Below are 24566 nucleotides of genomic sequence, written 5' to 3'. Positions count from 1 at the left end.
ATTTCATTCAAATATCATTAGTATTAAAAATTCAAGCTTCGAAAACTTGTTAGGTAAAGAGATCCAATTTATATCCCAAGATGTGTCACTGAATGGTAAAGCATATGGTGGCAGGACCATATACGAGGGTGGTCTGAAATGTTTTCGGCCTAACAATGTAAAAACAAATTTATAATTTCAAAATTATTTTTATTTTTCAACATAATCTCCCTTAAGACTAATACATTTATTCCAGCGATGCTTCAGCGCCATTATCCCGTCCCTGTAGTGGTTCTCAGTAAGATCTGTAAAATACCCCTCTACAGCTGCAATCACTTCTTGATTCCAAGAAAAAAAAAACGCTGACCAGCGAGGAAGAGGTTTAGTTTTGGGAACAGACAGAAGTCAAGTCAGAGGGAGCCAAATCTGGGGAATAGGATGGCTGTTCCAACAATTCATAGTGCAGATCCCTTAATTTTCCCATTGACAAAACACCTTTGTCGGCAGGTGCATTGTCCTTATGAAACATGATTTTTTTTCTTTTGCAAACCAGGTCTTTTCTCACGAATTTTTTCGTCTAGTCTGGTTAAATAATCGGAATAATATTCCTCGGTTATTGTTTTACCCTTTTCAAGATAATTAATAAACAAAATGCCTTTAGCATCCCAAATCACCGATGCCATGACCTTTCTTGCTGATGGAATCGATTTTGTCTTCTTTGGCGCTGAACAACTGGCTTCTGTTCACTGTTTTGGCTGCTGTTTGGATTCTGGTGTATAATGCTGAATCACATCCATAGTAATAAATTCCAAGTCTCATCTATAGTAATAAATCGACGCACAAAATCAGTTTTATTCTTGTTAAAACGCTCCAAGCATTGTTCAGACATTTTCATGCGAGTGCGTTTTTGATCTGCTGTGAGCAAGCACCCATCTTGCGCAAAGCTTTTCATTAGTAAATCTTCATGCAAAATATATCTTACACGTTCTTTGGAAATGCCTATAGTCTCAGCAATTTCACGCACTTTGACTTGCCGGTCATCCAATACCATATCGTGCACTTGATCAATGATTTCTGGTGTTGTTCCTTTTTTTGGACGTCCTTCACGTAGATCAACTTCACGGCCAGGTTTAAACTCGGTAGCCAATTTCTTAATTGTCGAAAACGAGGGAAAAGAGTGCCCATAAACTTGTAAGAACTTCGAGTGAATTTCTTTTGGCGTTAAACCTGCTTTTACAAAGAATTTTATAACCACACAATATTCAATTTTATCCATTTCAAAGGATACGGATAACACGTTTGCTTTAGACAGCTGCATTAAAAAAAAACTACTTGATAGAATGACTTGCAATTTCACATGGATGCATACGACAGATTTAAGAACTCATAGAAAAAAAATCTTGCCGATAATGTAACGATCTATGGTCGAAGGCGAGAACATATACTGATGTATTAATTTTTATGGTATTTTTCTGTAATTTAATTTTGCTCTCAAAATTATTTTAACAAAAGTGATATTACTTTTAAAAATAAATAAATCTGAACAGGTTTTATTAAAAAACTGAAACATTTGAAAGTGAAAGTTATACCATTTATTCTTAACTTGCTTCCCTATCTACAATAATTCATGTAATTCCTGTTTTGTCCGTAAGGTGCACTTGTTGTCTAATTAATGCAATAGCGACTCAGGAGAGTAAAGCATGCTGTGTTTTACAGTTTTATACTTGGAAATCTATAATTAATTTTAGATATCGTTTCGACGCTTAATGTTCAAACAAATCACTCTCTAGATCTAATTTTCATTCCTGGAAATGATTTAATTAAAAAAAAAAACATCTTGAGTTACACTGCTGAAACTCAAGACGGTGGCAACTCATTTGTTTTAAACAATATAACAAGAATCAAAAATATATTACCATTTTGATATTAAGTTAAAGATTCAGTTCAAGATTCCACTTATGTCAGGGGTCTTCAACGCATGGCCTGAGGAGCTCTTTGCCGTGGCCCGCCAGCCATTTTGCAAAATTAACTACTTAACATTAACTCGATTAAATAAAAAATAATTTCAATGAACCCCGAGAGCCACTAAGCTATACTGCGGTATTTAGAATTGTAAGATGCTTCCCAGATTCATAAGGAACGCTGTGCATTTGATACTTTACATAAAATCCTATAAAAATAAATATTAAATAGACATGCTTCTTCAGCAATCTAAATCAGTGCCAAGCGGTACTTAAGTACTAGTACTAACGTCGTCGGTAGATGGCTCAAGCAGCAGTGCGTTCGAGTGCGCTATCTAGTGCCTTCCAGATACATCTCGAAGGTTCTCGATACTAGTTATTTTCATATAAATACAAGAGGATCTCATCCACAGTCAGTCAGTCGTGAACAGTGTGATATTCGTGTATAAGCGCACGCAGGTTCTTCGTGTCAGCCATAGCCGATTGTGGTTTTATATTGCCAGACTTTTTTCATTAGTGTGAAACATATTCAGTAGATAATAACCGTTACACGGCCATTTTGGATCATGTTTTGGATTCGCGTTCCATCGCTATGGCATCTACGAGTAAGAAGTTTAAATCAAGTGATTATTTTCGGATTTTTAATGAAAAGTGGAATAATTTGTACTTTTTTGTGCCGATCGACGATTAGCCAGAGTGTTTAATTTGTCGTGAGTCAGTGTCAGTATCAAAAGAATACAATATGAATCAACACTATGAGACAAAGCATATCCAATTTCGATCATTTTCAAGGGCAGCTTCGTGTAGACAAAGTAAACCATCTCCAAACTGATTTAAAATGCCAGCAGGATACGTTTAAAACTGCAGAGGGACGAGAGCGAAGCGTGCGTCAAAGTTATGTAATAGCTGAAAAAATTGCTAAACAATCAAAAACCTTCTTGGACGGGGAGTTTGTGAAAGAATGTGTCATCGCTGATGGGGAAATTCTGTGTCCATAATAAGGAAGTGTTTAAAAAACCGAGTTTGTCTGAAGTAACTGTAGCACGACGTGTCGAAGAACTTGCCAATGACATTGAAGGAACTTAAAAAAAAAACGGTTGTCCGAATTTACGTCATATTCACTTGCTTTAGATGAGAGCACAGATGTGAAGGATACAACACAACTGGCTATCTTTGTCCGTGGAATTGATCAACAATTCAATGTGACAGAAGAACTGCTAGCGCTCGTACCTATGAAGGGAACGACGAAAGGCACTGATTTTCTTGAAGCCGCCAAGAAAACGTTCCAGCGTTTCGACCTCAGCTTAACCAACCTCAACGGTGTGGTACCTGATGGTACCCCTGCTATGGTGGGAAAGAACGAAAAGTTTGTTGCGCTGCTACGAAAAGAACCGGAACTAGAAGGAAAAGAATTCGTCCATCTTTTACACTGTTTAATCCACCGGGAGAATTTGTGCGCGAAAACTATTGTAATTGAGAATGTCATGAAAGTTATTGTGACTGTCGTCAACATTATTAGGGCAAGAGGATTGAATCATCGTCAATTCCACGAGTTTTTGACCCAAGAGTGCAAAGCGGATCACGGGGATGTGGTTTATTATAGTGATGTGCGTTGGATGAGCAGAGGGTAGGTTCTTAAGAGTCTTTGACTTAAGGTGCGAAATACAGCAGTTCATGCAAACCAAGGGGAAGCTGATTTCGGAATTCAACGATCCGAATTGGATGACAGACTTGGCCTTTGTGACCGACATCTCGTTGCATATGAATGACCTAAATATACGGCTACAATCCAAAGATCAACTGGTGCACACTCTGTTTGATCACATCGAAGTGTGGCCATGCTCAAACTTTGGGAGGCACAACTCGCAAAAAAGACTTATTTTTATTCTGAATTTGTTATCGCTGAAAACTCATTTTCGGCTTCTCACTGAGTCCAACTGTTCGTCTCTTGATGAATGCGCTACAAAATTAGCGAAGTGAGTTCAAAGAAACGTTTAGTGCTTTTCGTAACCAACAGCCTTCTTTAGATTTATTTTCAATGCCATTCAGTGTCAATGCTGCCGAAATGCCAAGATCAGTACAAATGGAGCTGCTTGAAATCCAAAACAACTCTTCTTTGAGAGAAAAATTATTCAATGTGCCCTTGCTTACATTTTACAAAGACTACATTTCTGAGGACGCATTCCCTAATCTTCGCCGGAATGCTTTGAAGATGTGCGCTTTGTTAGGAAGCACATAATTATGTGAGCAGTTCTTCTCCAGAATGAAGCATGTGAAGTCCAAGACAAGAACTCAGATTACGGACCAACATCTCGAGAATACTCTGCCCATAGCGACTTCCAACATTGATGCCAACATCGACAAGCTGATCAAGGAAAAGCATTGCCAAGTTTCCCATTGACATGGTAAAAATGAATGTTTTCTTCATTAAATTATCTTTTTTCAAGTATTGATTGTATTTACTTATCATCAATCTAACTCCTACCTACGCTCTTAAGCTGAGGTTGTTTATTTTTATAGGATTTTATGTAAAGTATCAAATGCACAGCGTTCCTTGTGAATCTGGAAAGCATCTTACAATTCTAAATACCGCAGTATAGCTTAGTGGCCCACGGGCTTCATTGAAATTTTTAATGCGGCCCGCAATGTCTGAAAGGTTGAAGACCCCTGGTTTATGTATTAACGATTCTATTCTTGATGAATACAAAGAAACAAAATTAGGCTCATTAGCAACAGACATACTAGGGCTTCACTATGCATGATCGTGGTCTCAGACCGGGCGATAGAATTCATATATGACCAAAAAAGCATTCACAAATATCCATCCATAGTTATGGGGAGAAAAATATTCTTTCCATTTGGTTAACCAAGTCAGAGAATGGTTACGTTTTGTATGATATACACGTAAAGTGATATTTATTTTTATTATTTTATAAATCACTCTGAATTTATGCTTTCTTTTATGTACACGAAACATTATCATAAAATTTCTAAGTCGTGCAGCATATGTGTGAATAGATAGGTAATGTCTGTTCAATTCGAAGTAATCAACATCCTATATTCTATACTGTTAGACAATTGTATTTTCTTAATTGTATTTCTTAATTGTATTTTCTTAAAATGCTACAGAAGTTAGAATGTGAAATAACAATAACCATTTTAATTTTTCATGTATGTATTATTAAAAAATAAATTGGGAAATTTATATTTGAATATTTATTTCAATTGCATCATATACATATATATATATATATATATATATATATATATATCCTTGTATAGACAATCAATTGATGAAGAGGATAATTATGATATGTCTACCAGTCCAACCCCACTAACTCGTTTTGGCAGAAACACAATCCTCAACTCACCCAGAACTATTCATCTCAACCTTCGAAACCACACACTCTTTAACTCCTTTTGGCCCAAGTATGGCGAATGTATGCACAGACGCCCAAGGGTGGCGTCTGTGCATACATTCGCTCTGACATACCTTGTCAGAGAGCACCCAACCTAGAATTGCCCATCTTTGACCTTCATTGGTGGAAAATATTCCTTCCCCATTTAGTCAAATTCATTTGCTGGCTCTGCTACTTCCCAAATGCCACCAAACACTTGAGCTCTTTAATTTCCTGTACCTGAAAAGTTTACGTTATTACCTCTATCAACAATTTTCCGGAAAGCTAATGTCAGGACGTCAATATTGTCAGGTCTTATATTTCAGTCTTCGTACACACACACACACACACACACACACACACACACACACACACACACACACACACACACACATATATATGGGTTACTGAATTACAAATCTTTACTTTATGTATAGGCATGCAACTGCAAATAGGTCTCTTAATTTCCTTGCGCATAATTCGGCGGGATATGGGTCGGGAGCAGCCTTCATTAAATACTTCGGTCAATTTCTGCAAACAGAAATTATGTATGTCTTTACAAGCCTTCTCAGACCACCGTGATCTCGTTCCTGACAGTGTTAGGACCACAGTTGCGACTCTTAGACAATCAATATAGGCAAGCAAACTCTTAGACCAGCGATTAACAATAAATTCAAGGATATTTCCCTGCAATTACGCATACGTGGTCGATCTGACCTATCGTTCGCCCAGAGAGAACAAGGATGTCATCTTTGAAAACTTGAATAAAAACTCTAAAATGGATAAAACAAATGGATCATAGACTACAAACAAGTTACATTAGGGCAAAAATCAAGTGACGCACTATTAGCCACCATAGAGACCAGTATGTAGGCACTACATAAGAAATGTGCAAGAACCCTTGAGGTCAAATAAATGCCCCACAGAACCTTGCATGTCCACTTCATTAACTTCTGTGGCCTCAACTCCAATCGTAACAGTGTCCGTTACCATCTTCAGTCTACAAAACCCTACCAACTCTTTTTTTTCAGAACTCAAATCTCACCTCACTCAGAACTATTAATCTCAACCTTCCAAACTCTTTAACTCCTTTTGACCAAAGAGTGGCATTTCTGCATACTCCCTCTGTCCAAAAAGAAACCGAAAGTTTCGAAAATAGAAGAAATTAGTCGACACCTGTTGTATCTTTTTGTGTGTCGAAAGCGGCAACCTTCATTAGGGTTGTTTCAATTGTTTATGATATTTGTTTCATTAGAAGCCGAATTATAATGCCAAGAGTGACAGTGTGTTTTGACGAACGGTCGGAAATTGAGTTTCAAACAGAGAGCTTCGATTGACTTTTGTGGTAAACTTGGTAAAAGTTTTACCGAAACACATCAAATGCTTCAAAAAGCATACGGTGATGAATGCTTATCCCGTACTCAAGTTTACGAGTGGTTTAAGCGATTTCAAAGTGGTCGTGAGACACTCGAGGAAGACGAAAATCTGAGACGTCCAAAAACAGGACTGAGCGAAGTTAACATCCAAAAAGTGCGTGATTTCATCGAAGAAAATCGTCCGTGAGATTGATTGAAGATGAAGTGGGAATTCCAAAATCAACTGTGCACAACATTTTGACCGAGAGTTTGGGCCTTCGTAAATTGAATTCGCGATTTGTTCCCCACAAGCTGACCGACGACCAAAAAATGTATCGAATTGAACACTGCAAGGACCTCATTAAAACTGCTCGTAAGGACTCAAACTTCATTGAAACGATTTTTACTGGTGACGAAACTCGGTGTTTTGAGTATGAGCCCTAAACAAAGCGCCAGAATGCTGAGTGGAGACCACCAGAAGAGGGGAATCCGAAAAAAAGTCGCTTGGAGAAGTCAAAAGTAAAGACAATGCTGTTTTGTTTTTACGATTCCAAGGGCATTAGCCACAAAAATTCGTTCCGCTTGACCAAACGGTCAATGGTGAGTTTTATCTCGACGTTTTGAAACGATTGATAGCGAGAATTCGTCACGTACGGCATGAATATCGTGATGCAGGCAGCTAGCCACGTTTGCACGATAATGCACCATCTCATAGTTCGAACATTGCGAGACAGGTTTTGAGCAAAACCAAGTTTGTGTTGGAGCACTCGCTGTATTCACCTGATTTAGTGCCTTGTGACTTCTTTCTCTTCCCTCAACTTCATTTGCCGATTAAAGGAAAGCGATAAGACACCATTGAAAAGTTCAAGCGGCAGTAACCACGACCCTCAACAGTATCCCAAAAATCGATATAAAAAACTCATTTAACGAATTAATTGACCGTGCCAAACGTTGCATCGAAGCTCAGGGAGAGTATATTGATAAATAAATTATTTGAATAATTATAGTTGGACTGTGTTTTATTTTCTATCAAACGTTCGGTTTCTTTTTTGGACAAAGGGTGTATATTTACTCTGACATACCTGCCAGAGAAATCCCAACCTAGAATTGCCCACGTTTGACCTTCTTTGGTGGAAAATATCCCTTCCCTATTCAGTCAAAATCATGTGCTCTCACTCCACTAATGCCACCAACCATTCTGACCTCTTTAATTTCCTATTCTTACAAATTGAATTTCTCCAATCCCACATTCCCAACAGCAAAACCACCCTCCTAAAAGATTTTAATGTCCACAACACCAAGTAGCTTTTCTCTTCCAGATCTAACGATCTTGCAGGCAGAGATGCTGAAACATTTGCCATCGCTGACGACTTTACACAAATTATTCACATGACCAAAATACCACATACCCCGAACCACTCCCCAGACACCCTAGATCTCTTCCTCACCAATGACCCTTCCAAATATACAGTGAATGTATTGGGATCCGTAGGTAATTCTAAACATAATTTAGTACTCATTTCCTCCCCCATGCAACAATGCTTACACAGACACTCCCTCATACAAAAGTAATTTGGCACTATGATAGTTCCAATTGGGACAGCTTCCGTGACATCTATGCCTCATTCCCATGGGTTGGACTATTGTTTCTGGCCCGCTAACCCAAACATATCACCAAAGTAATCCTCATTGGCAATGAAACATACATTCCCCATACTACTCTGAACTACAGTCCCCTAACTAAACCCTAGTTCTTCAAAAGATGTGCCAGGGCTGTACAAATGAAAAATCAAGCATACCACGACTGACTCAGATCAAGAATTCCATCCTCCTTTAGAGTTTATATTGAATCCCGAAATAGATGTAAGAAAAATACTTCCAAAACAGAATTTGAATGGGCATAAAAGCAAGGAATTTGCAGCCTATCCAAACGGCATCGTAGCCTATTGGTCTCTTTCCAAAACAATTGTTCGTAACTTTTGCCAAACACGCATTATAACCAACAGAAAAAGCCAATTTCTTGGCTTTACTCTTTGCTTCCAATGCATGCATGCATGCATAATTGACAATGGAAATGCCCCAATCATCCAGATGCTTAACACACAATGTCCCCTTTATCCTTTTAGACACAAATAACCTATCCCTGATGGTATTCCTCCAATTATCTTGAATGTTTGTGCACCAGACTGACTCCTATCCTATGTTTCCTGAATATACCCTCTTACTCCACTGGTATCTATCCCACAGCCTGGAAATTGGCTTATATTCAACCCATTCCCAAGAAGGGTGACAAATCACTACCGTCTAACTACCGCCCTATTTCACTCACCTCAGTCTTATCTAAAGTAATGGATTCCATCAATTCCAAACTCCTGCACTACCTCGAAGGTACGTAGCTAATAAACGACCACAAGTATGGATCCCGTAGCTGCCGATCAACAGGACAGGAGATCTACTCACATATTTATCACCTATCTCTGGACAAATGCCATGGAGAAGTCTGGTGAATATCAAGTGGTTGCACTTGAAATCCTCAAAGCTTTTGACTGAGTCTAGCACAAAGGCTTATTAAGCAAACTTTCATCATTTGGTCTGTCTCAGGACTTCTGCAGTTGGATTGCCAGCTTTCTGTCTGGACGCACACTATATGTGATAGTGGCTGGTTGCTTATCCTCTCACCATTCAACTAAGTTCGGGATTTCCACCAGGTACTGTCCTCTCACCAGCACTCTTCCTTCTGTATATCAATGACCTACTTCAGTTTACCTGCATCCCAATACACAATATTTCAGAGGACAGTACATTGCACTCCTCACTTTCATTTGATAAACCCTGCTCTATACAACTTGCCTTAACCTACAGAAGATCAACCACCGCTGCCCTCAATTCAGATCTGCATAACATCCTGCAATGGGGTACAGATAAACTCGTCAAATTTAAGCTAGTAAAACCCAGTTCTGTCTTATTTCTCAAAAAAAAAGAACCGTTTTCTCCTAGTGTTATTTTGCCAACACTCAAATTTACAGACAAGGTGAGATCTCTCTCTCTCTCTCTCTCTCTCTCTCTCTCTTCTTGAAATTACCTGACATCAAGCCTCTCCTGGCATAAACACATCACAACCATTGCATCCTCAGCTTCTAAAAAACTAGAATTTCTCTTTCGCTCAAGATGTTACTTCACTTCTGAACAACTGTTAACCTTATACAAATCAAAAATTCGCCCAGCTATTTAATTCTGCTCTAACATTTGCAGCAGGGCCCCTAAGCGATCTCTTAAAATGCTTGACTCAGTACTGAGGAGAGCAATTAGATTGATAAATGAGCCATCTCTCACCAACTCACTCCCTCCCCCCACTTTCGCACTGACGTTTGGTTTCTGTAATTTGTATATTTCAACCAACCTCTCGTGTATGGGCTCAACATAAAAAAAATGCAATGTGTTATTTTTCCACTGATTAAACACCCGGGATTCTTATCATTTGAGAAATCAGTCAGCTCTACTATTTTTAAAATCATGGCTCCATCCAGACGGGCCCTTTATCGAACTCCGAAAGATCCTTTGTTTTTTTCCATTGTGATCAACTCTGTTGTTGATTATAGCAGCACTCTTAAATAGTAGCTTAGAATACGTGGTAACTCACCTGACTAAGTATTTTGTATATCAATTTGAAATGTTTTCTTGGTTATAATTCATTTATTTACATTAAACTGTTTCGAAATAGTTTAGCTTTCGGGTTCTGTAGAGGTAATTAGCTTTTGATGTAAGCAGCATTTTTATTTAATAAAAATATTTTCAACCTTATGAGAAAACAGAATGAAAAAAGAATGAAGAGAGAGAGAGAGAGAGAGAGAGCTGTACTGCTAACACTACAGTTAATAAAACCACCCTTGCATCTAATAATTAGATGCAAGGGTGGTTTTATTAACTGTGTCAAAATATGACAATCCCCTTATAAATAGGATTATAAGGGGATTGTCATATTTTGTCTTGACCAATACCGTAAGCCTCTTATTCTTTATTGACTTTAGGCATCAGTGAACATAATCGTTGAAAGCTTTAGTTACAATCTAAATCAAAGGATACGGTAATCCAGCTCAAAAGATGTTGCATTAATCTATCCAGCTGCCTAGTTTTTCATTTAATAAGTTATCACTTTGTCGCCTTCTTTCTTTGTTGCTGTTCTTTTCAGCGACATAAGACAACTTCAAACTTCTCACTTCCTGCAATTTATTACAACGTTCTGACGTTCGTGATTCCGGCAGATTACGGAAGAATTAAAATTAAACCATAAATCTTTTTTTAAAGTATAATTTAGATTTTGATTTTATAGAAAGCTACACAATATCATTTTGAATATTTAAAATTTTTAATATTAATCACACTAATATTCCAAAAAAAGATTAGAAACTCCATAGTTCATCAATTTTGTCTTTTTATAAGGAGATTCACATGTCATCCTTCGAACTACAGTTGCTTTTCTTAAGACAACCCTTATAAACTCAAAAGACTATGCAAACTCTTCCAGAACAGGCTTTTACAAACGCCCATGCCTACAGTTGGACTCAAACCCATGACCTGTTTTTTTTTTTTTTTTGGAGAGTGGGTATGCTATCCACTTGGCTAACTAGCCGCTGACGTGTTCTGTGTAGCCCCTCCCCCAAGTTGCCGAAGTCCCAGCATATTTTTGTAGAAGCAGTACTTGTCCTGAATCAATGTTGAACTTTATTTCCTCATGACTACAGCCAAATATGGACATAAATTAATTGCCAGCATATTAATAAAGTATAATTAATCCAAAAATGTGTTATAAATTTCGTACAAATTAAACTGAAATTCATTTTTGGCAAAAGTTACAAATTTCCTAAGGACGTAGTTAAGGAATTAATGTACAGTGCTTACAGAATGGAATATGTCCACTTGAAGTGCGATGCAGCTCTCGTAACGATGAGCCATGCTTACCACCAAGTGATTCAGGAGTTCTTGAGGCAAACTGGTCCACTCCTCCTTCAGAGCAAGAATAAGGGCTTGTTTGTTTTCTGGAGGGGAATTTCGAGCAGCAATCCGTCTCCCTAGTGCGTCTTAAACGTGTTCTATGGGGGTTGAGATCTGGGAACGTGCTAGCAACTAGATTCGATTAATACTGTGTCTCCAGTGCTACCACCACTGTGTATTCCATAAAACTGAATTCCTCACCTACTGCACCACGGAACAATCGAACATAACCCTGAAGAACCTTTCTGTAATATCGTTCACCAGTTGTAGTCCTTTTTTCTAGTACTTGTAGCTGGGCGCGTCCATTAAGCATAATGCCTCCCCACTAGGACCCCAAACACCACGATATCTATCCTTTTCAAGAATATTCTCGCGATGGTAATTAGTACCACTTTCACGCCAGATCAAGTGTCGTCTGGAATCGGAGGATACATTAAAACAATATTCATCTGTAAAGAGTACATGAGCCCATTGGTGTCCTGTCCGATTTTTATGGATACAACACCAGTAGAAACGTGTTGTACGATGAGCTGTGGAAAACGAAATGCAGACTAATGGCCTTCGGGCTTATAGGCCTATGTTTCGGGGCCGTCTTGGCACAGCTTGCCGAAATAGCCGCGTCCTCTACTTGAATGGAGCCAACTTGCACGCTGACCCGACGTGGTACGTCAATTAAGTTCTGCTGTTATAACCAAACGTCTATCTTCATGCTCCGTAGTAGAGCGAGGACGACCTCTTAGCGAACGTCTGGAACACATTCCAGTCGTTTGAAACGCTGCCCAGTGCCTGGATACAACGATCTGTGAGATTCCAAACTCTCTGGAAATATCAGTGATTCTGTCGCCTTCTTTAAGCTTTCCAATAATTCTTCTCCTCATGAAACGTGATGTCTTCCAAACATTACAAGACATCCAAGTTTGCAACTTTATTCCTTCACGAAAAGTGAAGGAATATAGCTTAAACTTTGAAGCTTAAACCAATGTTGTGTACCATTCACAGACACCACGCGCATTCAAGGGTCTAAAAGCCATGATGGAAATCTATTGGAAATGGAACAAGAAAGCTTAGGTTACACAAGACGTTTTTATAGATTGTACACAAATTATTTTTGTCCTACCGTGCTTCGCTTCTGTGAAGAAAATGATTTGCCATCCAAGCCATTCGATAATGCCCCTGGATATCCTCAAAACCTTGCTGAAGTAAGAACACCATTGGATGTCAAAGTTGTTTACATGCCCCCAAACACAACATCACTTTTGCAACCGATGGATCAGGGAATTATATCAATCTTCTAAGTGCTACCACGTGACCCCTTTGTACGCGATTTGAAAATTTGAATGTGTACCCACTTTCCACTCGAGCTAGCACGTTATTCAAATTTCCATAAGGTGATTCGTCTGAATTTGTGGTTTGTGAACTTTAAAAACAGCGTTTGGTCGTCCTTAGGTTTTAGAGAGAGAGAGAGAGAGAGAGAGAGAGAGAGATGGAATGTTCTAGTTGTTTTTTTATTATTGAACATTCGACATTTAAGGAACATTTTTAAAATTTTATAAGAGCTCATAGGCATAAAAATGGAGGTACGTTAACACGGTAAAAGTATCGTCCATAAACTTAAATGTGATAATTGGCTTTTAGCTGCTTAATAATATGAAATTAATTAATAAAATTAAATTAAAAAATATATAAGATTTAATAATAAAAAATTTATTTTTATATTTCATAAATACAGAAAAAAATCAATAAATAACAATACACCTTTTTAATTTAAAAATCAAACATTTATTATTTGATTTCTTTTTTTATTGCTTGTTTATTCTGTACAGAATATTTATAATAATACAGAATATTTATAATAATATTTATAATAATATAATATATAATATAATACAATATACAATATTTATTATATTTATTATACAATATTCATTAGTTGAAGTAGATAGAGATAGATATGATTACTGTTTTGTACACAGTAAAACGGAATCAAAGTTCACTTAAATGAAAATTTATTTATTATTTGTTTATGCAAGTAGAATTAAAAAACACATCATCGACAACTTTTATGTTAATCTCAGTTATAGAATGAATTCATAACAGTCCTACCTGTTGTTTCTATTATTAGAATGGAAATCATCTTCCATTCCTCCTCTCACTTCGTGGTACTATTTGTGTGATGGACAAATTACGACGTCGTTCGTTGACTTACCTGTTATGTTGCGGTGTTAGTAATTTGCTTTTCCAATAACCTAATTACGTAGCCTGCTTAATTTCTTTCTCTTTACAGACTGCAACAAAACATTCTATGGCGAAGTGAATGTTCGTTATCCAATCAGGATTACCGGGCCCTTCCAGCGTTATCTTCCTTTTGTGTGCCTCATCACTTTTGTAGCCGCCGGAAGCGACTACGGGGATATCGTAGAACTGAGATTTTTATCGTTTCAGATTGGGGCACTGGATTTTGCACGGTAAGTGGCAAAACAGAGCAATCCACCGTATGGAGTAAAAGGCAAAAAGAAAGAAAGAGAGAGAGAGAGAGAGAGAGAGAGAGAGAGTAGCTTAAGTTTTTATTTATTATAATATGATAATCTATTTAGGAAGATGAACACAGACTTGGTTTTTTGTTTGTTTACAGAATGATGACAACATTTTGAGTATAATAATTTTTTTTGTGCTATTGATGATAAAGATATTAGTTTACTGATATACCTTCATATATGCGTGAAAAAAACTGTTTAACTTTAAAGTCATTTTACATTTATTATTTGATTTTTCTTTTACTGCTTGTTTAGTCTATACAGATTATTTTTTCCAGTATTCCTTATTGTAACTTACAAGTTTTCTTGACTAGCACTGATACACAGACAATGTCATCATTTTGAACGAGAAAGAAAATATTTTTATATATGCTTATTGAAAAGAAGAATCGCTTAAGAATTGAAGAATTCAAATTGGATAATTACGTACAGTTAAATTTATGCAAAATTGGAAAGTTTTATAGACACAAAATTATACACTAAAACTGCATATATACGTTTATTTATTACTTCTATTGTTAGTAGCATTACTTCTTAAAGAAATAATTACAATAAATTTAACAAATAAGATATAATGAAAATAAGAACAGCATTATTATTATTATTATTATTATTATTATTATTATTATTATTATTATTATTATTATTATTATTATTATTATGTGACATCTTCAGGGAGTCCAAAGACTCATCTAGGGAGGGCACCTACTCTACAACTCTGTCTCCACCAACTACAACGAACCACAACTACACCAACGCCATCTACCACCCACCACCACAAGTATTTTCACAGCCAATCACAAACACCAATGGCGGAATTCGATCCCACAGCCTTTTGGCTAGAGAGTGGATATGCGGATTTTAATCCTTATTCCCGTAATATCCTATGTCTGTATATGGTGTGTGTTCTTCTGTCCGGATTGCCTGTTTTGAGGAACGAACCAACCATGTTTCCGACAGAAAAAACCCTCCACCACAGTATGAGACCGACTAACTCACCATTCAGTTAAAAATATGTGATAAACGTTTCTCACTTCATAAATAAAAATCGAACTCGTGTTTTTCCAACCAAAGAGCTTGCTTAAGCTAACTGAGCTAAGGAAGCCTCTAATGAAAAGATAAAACACAAAACTAAAAGAAAAAGTGAAATAAATTGAAAGAATGCATTTGCACGTGAGAGAGATTAATTGAAAGAAAAGCACTCCCGCGTAGCTCATTCAGTATAGAAATACCTGGGTTCGACCCTTCGGAAAGACCTGGGTTTGATTCTCGTCCAAGGCGTGAGGAACCTTTATCCGATCGCTTTCGACTTAAGGTGAGTTAGCCAGACTCATACGGGAGTAAAGGGTTTATTTACCCGGAAACTTGATTTTTTCGTCCCTCAGAACAGACAAACCGGCCGTTGAACACACGGATCTACAGTCATAAAAAAATACATACTTAATCCCTCATTAGGAGGACTCAACCAGTCCTAAGAGATGGTGGAAGAACGGGGAGAACCCCTATACGAATAAATAAATAAATTGAAAGAAAGAAAAAGAATGGAACAAGATAAAGCGTGACAGAAAGAGAAAGAATGAAATATATTGAGACACGTAGAAAGAGACAGAGAGAGAGAGAGAGAGAGGAAAGAAAGAAAAAAATAAGGAGGAGTAGTTAGAGAAATGGAAAGAGACGGAGACAGAAAATGACACAGAAGATAGGGCTAGAGGAATGGTGTGAAAAAAGCGTGAATGAAACGAAGTGAAGCAAGAGAAAAGCAAAGCGAGAAACAGAAGAGATGAGCAAGACGTAATTTAAAGCAAAGTGAGGAGAGTGTTAATGTGTGTTCTGATGTTCCATCAGGGGAGAATATTTGATTTGAGTTGAGCAAAGCATCTCGCTCGTCATGGCTGTTTGTTTCTGTGTAAGTGGATGAACCAGTCTGAAAACACGTCGGAAGTCATTTATATACAAACAGCATCCCCTTCCTTCCCCAGCAATAGCATCGTGCCCTTATGCACTGACGGCTAACGGCTAGCCCGAACTCGTTATGTAATTTTGCGTGTTATTAACCATTTCCAACCACAACGAGTTTCCTAGGTACTCTAATTATTTAATTATCCCAACGAGGAACTTGTCACATTACCCATCACACGGTTGCCATAGCAACGATTCATCGTGCCTTGTCGGTTTCGCATAGCCTAGGAAACTTCTCCTCACTAGCCTGTTCATGTATTGTAGGAACACATTATGACACTTATGGAGTGCGCGCGCGCGCTTACACAGCTTGCACGCGCTGTGTATGCAAAGGGGAGGGGAAAAGTGCTAGCGCGTGCACGATCACACGACAATGGCATGCCTTCCATCTCATCGGCCGCATTTGTGAAATCCATTTTCCTAGTTGATTGTTAATTCAACCCGAACCAAACAGAATAAAATACACTTAGAGGACATGAATTCAGTCAGACTCCGGCAAACTTCGTTAAACTTGATAGGATACTAACTATTACTTCACTTCTCAAATAAAACCAGCGTTGTACAATATAATAATCAAATTTTCCCCTAAAATTTTGCTGTTCCCAGAATTTTGTTTCATGGAAACAACATTAAAAAAAAAAAATGTAGCTAAACTTAAATGTACTTTGTTCGGGAATGGAGATTATTATTTTGATCTAATCCAACTCGATACGTTTCACGAAATACATTTTTAGCTTTGGGTTATGTCTTTGATTATTGTCAATTAAAATTATGAATATCAATTTGATGGTTGACACGAATATTATTCTCAACATATGGTTGACTAATTACTGCCATATGTTAAGGTAAAGCCGTCTCTAAAAATTCGGACGATCCCTAGACCACTCAATCGTGGGCTAAAGACCGTCCATCTCAGCGTTGGCATTCCACCCACCACCACCACCACCGAGCAGCTCATATTCCGAAGAAAAGCATTCACCGATAAAGCTCCTCACCGGGCCGTGCCGGAGAACACTTTCCCCGGAGACTCAAATTGCTCCCTTAAGGCAAAAACCTTAAGAGAGCGAATTCAAACTCTCGAATCTCTGCTCCCCAAGGGGCAACAGCCGAGCCTCAGTTAAACTTCATTGGTACGACATCACCATCCAATACCCTCCAAGGGTATTAATCATCGCCTCCTATAGTTTAAGTAATGTTTAGCAGTTGGGTTGACTAACTACTGCTAACGTAATTTATCGCTAAATCAATATTTACGTGCTATATATTAGATAAATAATGGTGTATTAAAAAAATGAGAAAAAATCCGAGCAACTTATTAACTATTAGTAAACTAAAGATATAATAATAATAATAATAATAATAATAATAATAATAATAAAACACAGAATGCTCTTTCATAAAGTATGTTGCATATTTAATTATTAATCAGGCGTACATAGTGTATGCGGTTTGAAAATTTAGCTTCTATTAAAAACTTCCTATGAAGTTAGCTACGATGATAAATCTTGATCTCATCGCGTATGTATTCTTTATATCTTCAGAAAATATCCGGGAATTTTATATATTAGGATGAAGTCATTAAAATAACGTTAAAAACAATGCATCATGGAACTTGCAATATTACTAGAATGTTCTTCGGGATGAAGTAACATCTAAATAACACCGATAGGTGGCATGAGTATATACGTGGTCGAAATTATGCTAGGATGAGCTATTTTGGCCATTTTTTTTCTATTTCAGCGCATTTTTTTTTTAAGTTTCAGGAACGCATTATGCCAGCAACAGCTTGTGTAATAGTGTGGAAACATTTTTGTTTAATCAATGCAAGGCTAAAAGACTAGGAATAGAAAAGACATTTATAAAGGGTCTTGTATATAATAGCTGTAGCAGATCGATTTTATCATCGCATATTTCGACAACCATAATTAGCTTAATACAATTCTTTCATCCTATGCAAAATTTGATGTTATTAGAAGTGCTCAAAGTAACTGTTAGCACTTTAAAAAACTGGTGACATTTGTTTTCACAAATGTTCGATGGAATTCAAATCAGGAGAATAGAACGGTCATGGGAGCACAGAATGCTAGGTATGTCTTCAGTGGCGCACCCAGAGGAGGGCCCTGGGGACCCTGGTCCCCCAAAGAAAAAGGGAAAAACACTAGAAAATTTTCCAAAAAATCTTTTTCTAATTAATAAAATTCATTTTTTAAAAAATGTATGTTGTGTCGGGTCTTCTATTTCTATACTACTTATGAATTAGCAATCATTGGAGATGTTCAATCATAGGTCGTATGCGATTCGTATTGTGTATTCTCAAATCGTCTACTCAACTCGCTCCCCCCCCAAGATTAAACCCTGAGAGCGCTACTGATTCTCTTCGAACCACGTTTACAAATGCGAGCCTTTATGACACATTCCTTTGTCTCGAAAAGGGTCATCCATCGGGTCGCATTGTCACATAATACCTATCTGGTCGGAAACAATCCCCAGATAGGGATTAGTGGTGAAGGTGTGTTCAGTGGGGATGAGCGGACCTAATAATATCCATCAGAACAATCCCCATATTCGGACACCACCACTAGCTGCTGATTGCCGGCCAACGATTCAGTCTGATTGACTAGAAACAGGCTGAGTTGTTATAATTTTGGTTCATGAGTGTATATTTTTCAAGTTTTCTGGAAAATCCTTGCGCTAACCTGGAAAACTTTATTTCATTCCTAAAATTAGCGTAGCAAACTTAGAATAGTAAGTTATTCGAAAGACGTTCAAAGATGATCAAAACATAGAAATGCGTATACGTGTCAAAGTTAAAACGTGTTCATATAATAGGAAACGAGGCTAAATAAGAGTAAATCATTGAGCAGACAGTTTATTCTCCACACAATAAATTTTACTTCGAAAAACATTTATATGCTATTATATAATGTTTGGATTGGTTGGAATTCACGCAGACTCAGCTGCACCAAGTCATGTCTCTTAGTTGTGTTCTCCAGCCGACTTGTATACTTCGGTATATTTATATTATTTTTACGATCCAAATTAGTCAGCCTTTTAATTCTCCAACACCTTCTGTTCTGCACTTGGCACTAATCCAACCTTATAGTAGGAAATTTTTACGACTTGCAGCCAGCTTACGCATTTGCGTGTTTAGAGTGACCTATAGATTTTAAACCTCCCCCTCCCCACACACATACAAAATTTTTTTGCCTAATCCTTTAAAAAATAATTAATTTATAAACTCATGTCTCACAAACTCATGTCTTTGAACCTGGATCCCATAGTCTAGTTACTTGCGCAATGACTTGCGCAGTCGTTCCACTTTTGAACGTTAATAACATTACCGGACATAAATCCTATACCACGCGTGCCATAACCGCTCTTTCTATCCCGCGATAAGTGCTAATGGAAGTCACCTGCTGTGTGCCATTAGATCCTAGTAGGTGAACGCTGACGGAAAGGTTATGAACCAAGGTGAAATATCACCCCCTTAAACCACTCCGATGCTTGTTCGACCTTTAAAGAGCACTCACAACAAGAAAAGAACTTTAAGGTGTCTATAAATCATGTTTGAAAAAGAAAATCATACAGGAAAGTGTCATTTAAATGTTATTATTATTATTAATCAAATTTTAATTTTGAAGAAGAGTTTGTTTCCTTCTCTCGTCACCAGAGGGCGTGATTAACATTTTCATTGCATTCACATGTATCCTTCACGCGTTTAGAGCACGACATCAGAACATACATTACCTTGACACGCAGACTATTATAATCAGGCACTGACAACTGACAACGTTTCATGACGTCACTAAAAGGTCATATAAAGGTCAAGAAGATACTTTTAGAGTTGAGATAAATGAAATTAATGATAGGTTAGCTAAGTAAGTGCAAGAAGATCTAAGGCGGTGAGAAGAGAATACACCGGTTATTGTAATATAAACCGCATGGTCTTAGACGAGTTTTTTCTTCGTTGAGAGAAGGAAACTAGGCTCCCTGGATGGAAAATCCAACCATATTCGCATGTGCCATCTAACACCAGTCACTTTTCCTTTGAAATAAATGAAAAGTGAAGATAAAAATGGAATGGACATCTGAAAGACACACAACAGCTATAACCCGTATGAATAAAAATCTGTGATTTTTCTTTTAGGGCAAATAAAGGTCAACGATTACTGATTCGTATAAATGACAGAGTTATGTACCTGCCGCATTAAAGTTCATTACACAAACATCCAGAAATCACGTTGAAAAGATCAAAGGTCATCCAATGCCACAGCAGGAAATGAATGGAAGGTCACGCCCGTATACTTGATTTAAAGTTCCCTTCCGTGCAGCCGCGTCGAATAGATAACGTTACATGCGCCTTTTGGATATAAAAAGCCAAGTTTGATTTTGGTTGGTCGAGGAATATTTCTTTGAAATAAAAGGAATTTTTCGACTAAAAGCAGGTTAGCTGATCTTATACGTTAGAGTACAGTTTATCATCCCATGAACACACACAAACTGACAAGAATATACAACGATATTGTACAGACGATAGCGAGGTTTAAGGGTCTAGACATGGGTTGCGGATTGTTACAGTTAGGGATTATATTCTTCTTCTTGGCTTCGATTAGGCAATTGTTTTCCTGTAACGTTTTCAAGGGTTTAAAAAGTCTTCTGCCATCTCCTCCTGGGTCTTCCTCTTGATCGGTGTCCTCCCTTTGGTTTATATTTCTAGGCACTATTTGGCCATCTGTCCTCATTCATTCTTTTACGTTTTTTCCAGTTCTTTCTATAGTGTGGGATGTATTCGCTTATGTTATTTATGGATAACTGTTTTCTTATTTCCACATTTCGTATCTTGTCTATTCTTTATAGCCTGCGAGCGGTCTTAGGAACTTAATTTCTGCGGCTTCCACTTGTCTTTTATCTCGTTCTCCCCAAGTCCATGTTTCACTGCCATATTTCAGAATTGGTTTGTCTATTATTTTATATAATTTTATTTGGGTTGTTCTGGACATCTGTTTACTGAAGTGTCTGTTCCAAGTTCCAATCACTGCTAGGAATTTTTACTTTTTGTATGCAATGTCGATTTCTCCATTGAGGCTTATGTAGTTTCCCAAATATTTAAATTTGTTCACATGTTCTATCACACTAAAAATAAAAAAAAATAATAAAAATAAAACACAACAGGGTGATAATCCATTTCCTTGAATGAGACCTCTATTGGTTATAATTTTTTCGGTTGTTTCATTAAAAGTAGAATATTGGACAGCTAATCCAACGGAAAAATTGGAAGCCACGATTGCAGTGAACCGGAGCAGGGTAGGTACACAGGTAGCCAATTGGAATTAAGCATTCTTCAAGATCAGCAGTCCAACCCTCCCTTTCTCAGATATGATAACCAATCCATTTGGAATATGGGGCATACCTCAAATATTAACTGTAATCTATTCAAATAAAATTTAAAAGTATGGGAAACAGGAAGAGATTGCACGCAACTTATACAACAGAAGTTATGTATGTCAAAATGCCCACAGGGTACACGTTTTATATCATATACTGTATGTATGTCAACAGTTCCAAGTCTGCGCGATACAAATGCATTTGTTTTCGTTTGTTTGATTATAAATATGTTGACAAAACATAATTTCTGTCTTTATTTGTCTCAGGAACCAAACTCCAGTGTGTCAGAAGGGCTATCTGCAGATCACCGAGAGGCCAAGGGAGATTTATTCTGAAGAGCGTGGTTCAGCTCTCCGAGACAGTTCTCCAGGGCGAATCCAACCATCGATTACCGGTAGCTCTCGGGATGCGACTGAACCGTCGTTTGGCCATTTCTGTGGCGACATGATTGATCGCAGTGTAACGTTCTTCTCCGTGGAAAGCAACGTCAGTCTTTTCGTCGTGGTGCCGAGTAGAGCGTCGATTCCCAGCAGTTCGTTCAGCCTTTACTTGACCTACAAATTCCTACCGAGCAAGACTTCTGGAATACGGTTCGGCCCCGAAGATTCCCCTTTCTACACGGGGGAAGTCACTCCTCACTCGTATTGCGATCGAGTGTTTGAGAACTGCGACAGAAAGAAATGCAAAATTCGTTCGCCGAACTTTCCCGGTTTCTATCCTCGCAACATCACGTGCCACTTTCTCATTAGACAGGTGCGCGTACCTTTGACCAACCAGGAGGCTCAGATCGTTCTGTTTCAACGCAACGAGTACAAAATCTCCATCTACACCGGCAGCTCCACCACAGGTAGTTTCCCTCGTCGAATGCTCACCACCGATTGCTTTAGCGACGTGGTTCGCATCTTCGACGGGCCAAGTGTCAAATCTCCATTACTCATGGAGTTCTGCGGTGCGGGAGCGTTACCGGAAATCACTTCCAGCGGTCCGGAAGTCCTGGTGCAACTTTACAGCTCACCTTATCAGTTGCTGTACAATTCCCACATCGAACTGGACGTGCAAGTGAAGTTGGTGGACTCCAGCGAATTCCGACTGGAGAACGGACGTTGCGTGTTCATGACAGATGGGTCAAGGCAGAGACGTGGAGTCATCTACAGTCCTCGTCACACTGTTCCAAGAAACACCACTTGCACTTTTCACCTAACCGGAACTTCCCAGTACGATCGCATCTGGCTTTATTTCATCTCATTTTTCATCATGGAGAAGCCGCAGATGTATAGCATCGAGACGTGTTCCGTGGGAAAACTCGAGATCTACGACTCTCCCCCAACGGTAAGACACACTGCTGGAATGTCTAATGTCAACTCTTCCGTGGAACCTGCTTTTTGGTTCTGCGAAAAGTCGAGTCCTAAAATGTGTGTGCGTGCTGCAGATCATCCCAACTATCTTCCAGTCCGTCCATGTGAAGTCCACTCAGAGAGCTATCTCTCTTCCGGTCCGGAAATGACGTTGAAACATCGCTACTTCAGTAATTCCGAGGTGGTGAGTCTCAGCAGTTTTTTCGTGGCTCGGTTTGAGTTCGTGTATATGAAGCAGGAAGGGGTAGCCATCAACAACTCCGAGTGCGATCGAAGATTCGACAGTCGACTTCTACAAAAAGGCCGATTCTCTTCTTCACGCAATGTTTTTCTCTACGGTAGAGGGGGTAGAGAGAACGTTTCCTGTATGTTTCATTTCGTAGGGCTCCCATCCGAAAGGGTGAAAATTACATTGACCAAAGTGCGTCTGAAGACGGAGTTTTGTGTTCACTATTACGATTATGCCTTACATCGTCATGGCTGTAATGTGACTCTTGACTCTTCCCGTAAGAGGGCACTGCTGTATGCCGCGGAGTTCTGGGAGGGTCATTCTTCTCCTTTGGGTTGTTTCTGCAACGTGTCTTCGGACATCTCCAGACCTCTCGTACTGGAGTCTTTTGTGAGCAACGTCAAGGTGACCTTCGCAGTTACGGGCATGACACCTTTCGAAGACTTCAACGACTTTGGGTTTGAGGGATTTTTCGAGTTTTTCAACACGTCTCTCTGTGATACTGGCTTACAGAAGAAAACCGGACTCAGTGAAGGTGTACTTGTGTTCGGTGCGCCACCTACAGTCAGTATGTTGGAACTACCGTTACGATGCCGGTGGTTCGTTGAAGCTGGCCCTCATAAATATTTGTATATGAAATTCAAGGGTTTGAACAGCTCTTCTGATTGCAAATTTGGAAACAGACTCGTGGTGTATTTGGAGACACATTTGAAACCCGTAGCCAGTGCATGCGTAGATGATAGCTTAAACGAACAAGAGTTCGATATTTTTTCCATATCCTGGTACAACGAGTCTCGCACGGAAAGAGGTTGGAATCCCTATAGCCGGGATCGCTTGTTCATCGAGATCCTAGCCTCACAACCAGGGATGTTTAGTGTTCAGTGGCTAGAAGTGACCAAACCTTTTATACGAACGCACTCCGGACAGACTTTACGAAACGTCAATTGTCTTTTTGAATGTCCCGAAATCAACGCCTGTATCGATCCAGAACTGTGGTGTGATGGAAGCGTGCATTGTCCGTCTGGTTACGACGAAGCTCCAGAACATTGTAAACGTTTTCCCACGATCTATGTTGCAGCAGGGGCTGCCGGGGGGTTTGTGACTTTGGTGGTGGGATTAGCCATCATCAAACATTTCTGTAGCAGAAGGGTGAAGTCAAAGAACGTCAGACGAGTTCCCACTGAGGACTTCCAAATGGAAAGCCCAATTGCATGACCAGAAAAAGTGTTAGCTACATATACACACACAATAAGTGCCTCCATGAAATAAAAAAAAAATATTCTCGGTTATATGTGGACAATGGTGAAGTTATTTTCATGTTCCAATCGGTAACTGGCTCAATGTATATCATATTGTTATTTTTCCAAATCTCTAACCTTGTGGGAAGTAAGTGGAGACACTCAAAACCAAACAGTTGGC

The 24566-nt window shown here is 38.5% G+C and overlaps 1 protein-coding gene across 1 annotated transcript in view; it reads left to right on the top strand.

The window, feature by feature from the left end:
- Positions 1-24362, top strand: part of LOC150097231 (uncharacterized) — an 82525-nt gene extending 58163 nt beyond the window's left edge. The window contains exons 3-4 of the mRNA XM_090407625.1: positions 13970-14150; positions 21830-24362. Coding sequence (XP_090263751.1) covers positions 13970-14150; positions 21830-24362 — 2714 coding nt within the window. The remainder of the gene's footprint in view (positions 1-13969; positions 14151-21829) is intronic.
- The last annotated feature ends 204 nt before the right edge of the window (positions 24363-24566 follow it).

The sequence above is a fragment of the Typopeltis vanoorti genome, chromosome 17 (genome assembly GCF_054136105.1).
Source record: "Typopeltis vanoorti isolate ZY-2024b chromosome 17, IOZ_Tvanoo_1.0, whole genome shotgun sequence".
Lineage (NCBI taxonomy): Eukaryota > Metazoa > Arthropoda > Arachnida > Uropygi > Thelyphonidae > Typopeltis > Typopeltis vanoorti.
The sequence above is the reverse complement of the archived record's forward strand: the minus strand, read 5'-3'. Positions and strand labels throughout refer to the sequence as shown.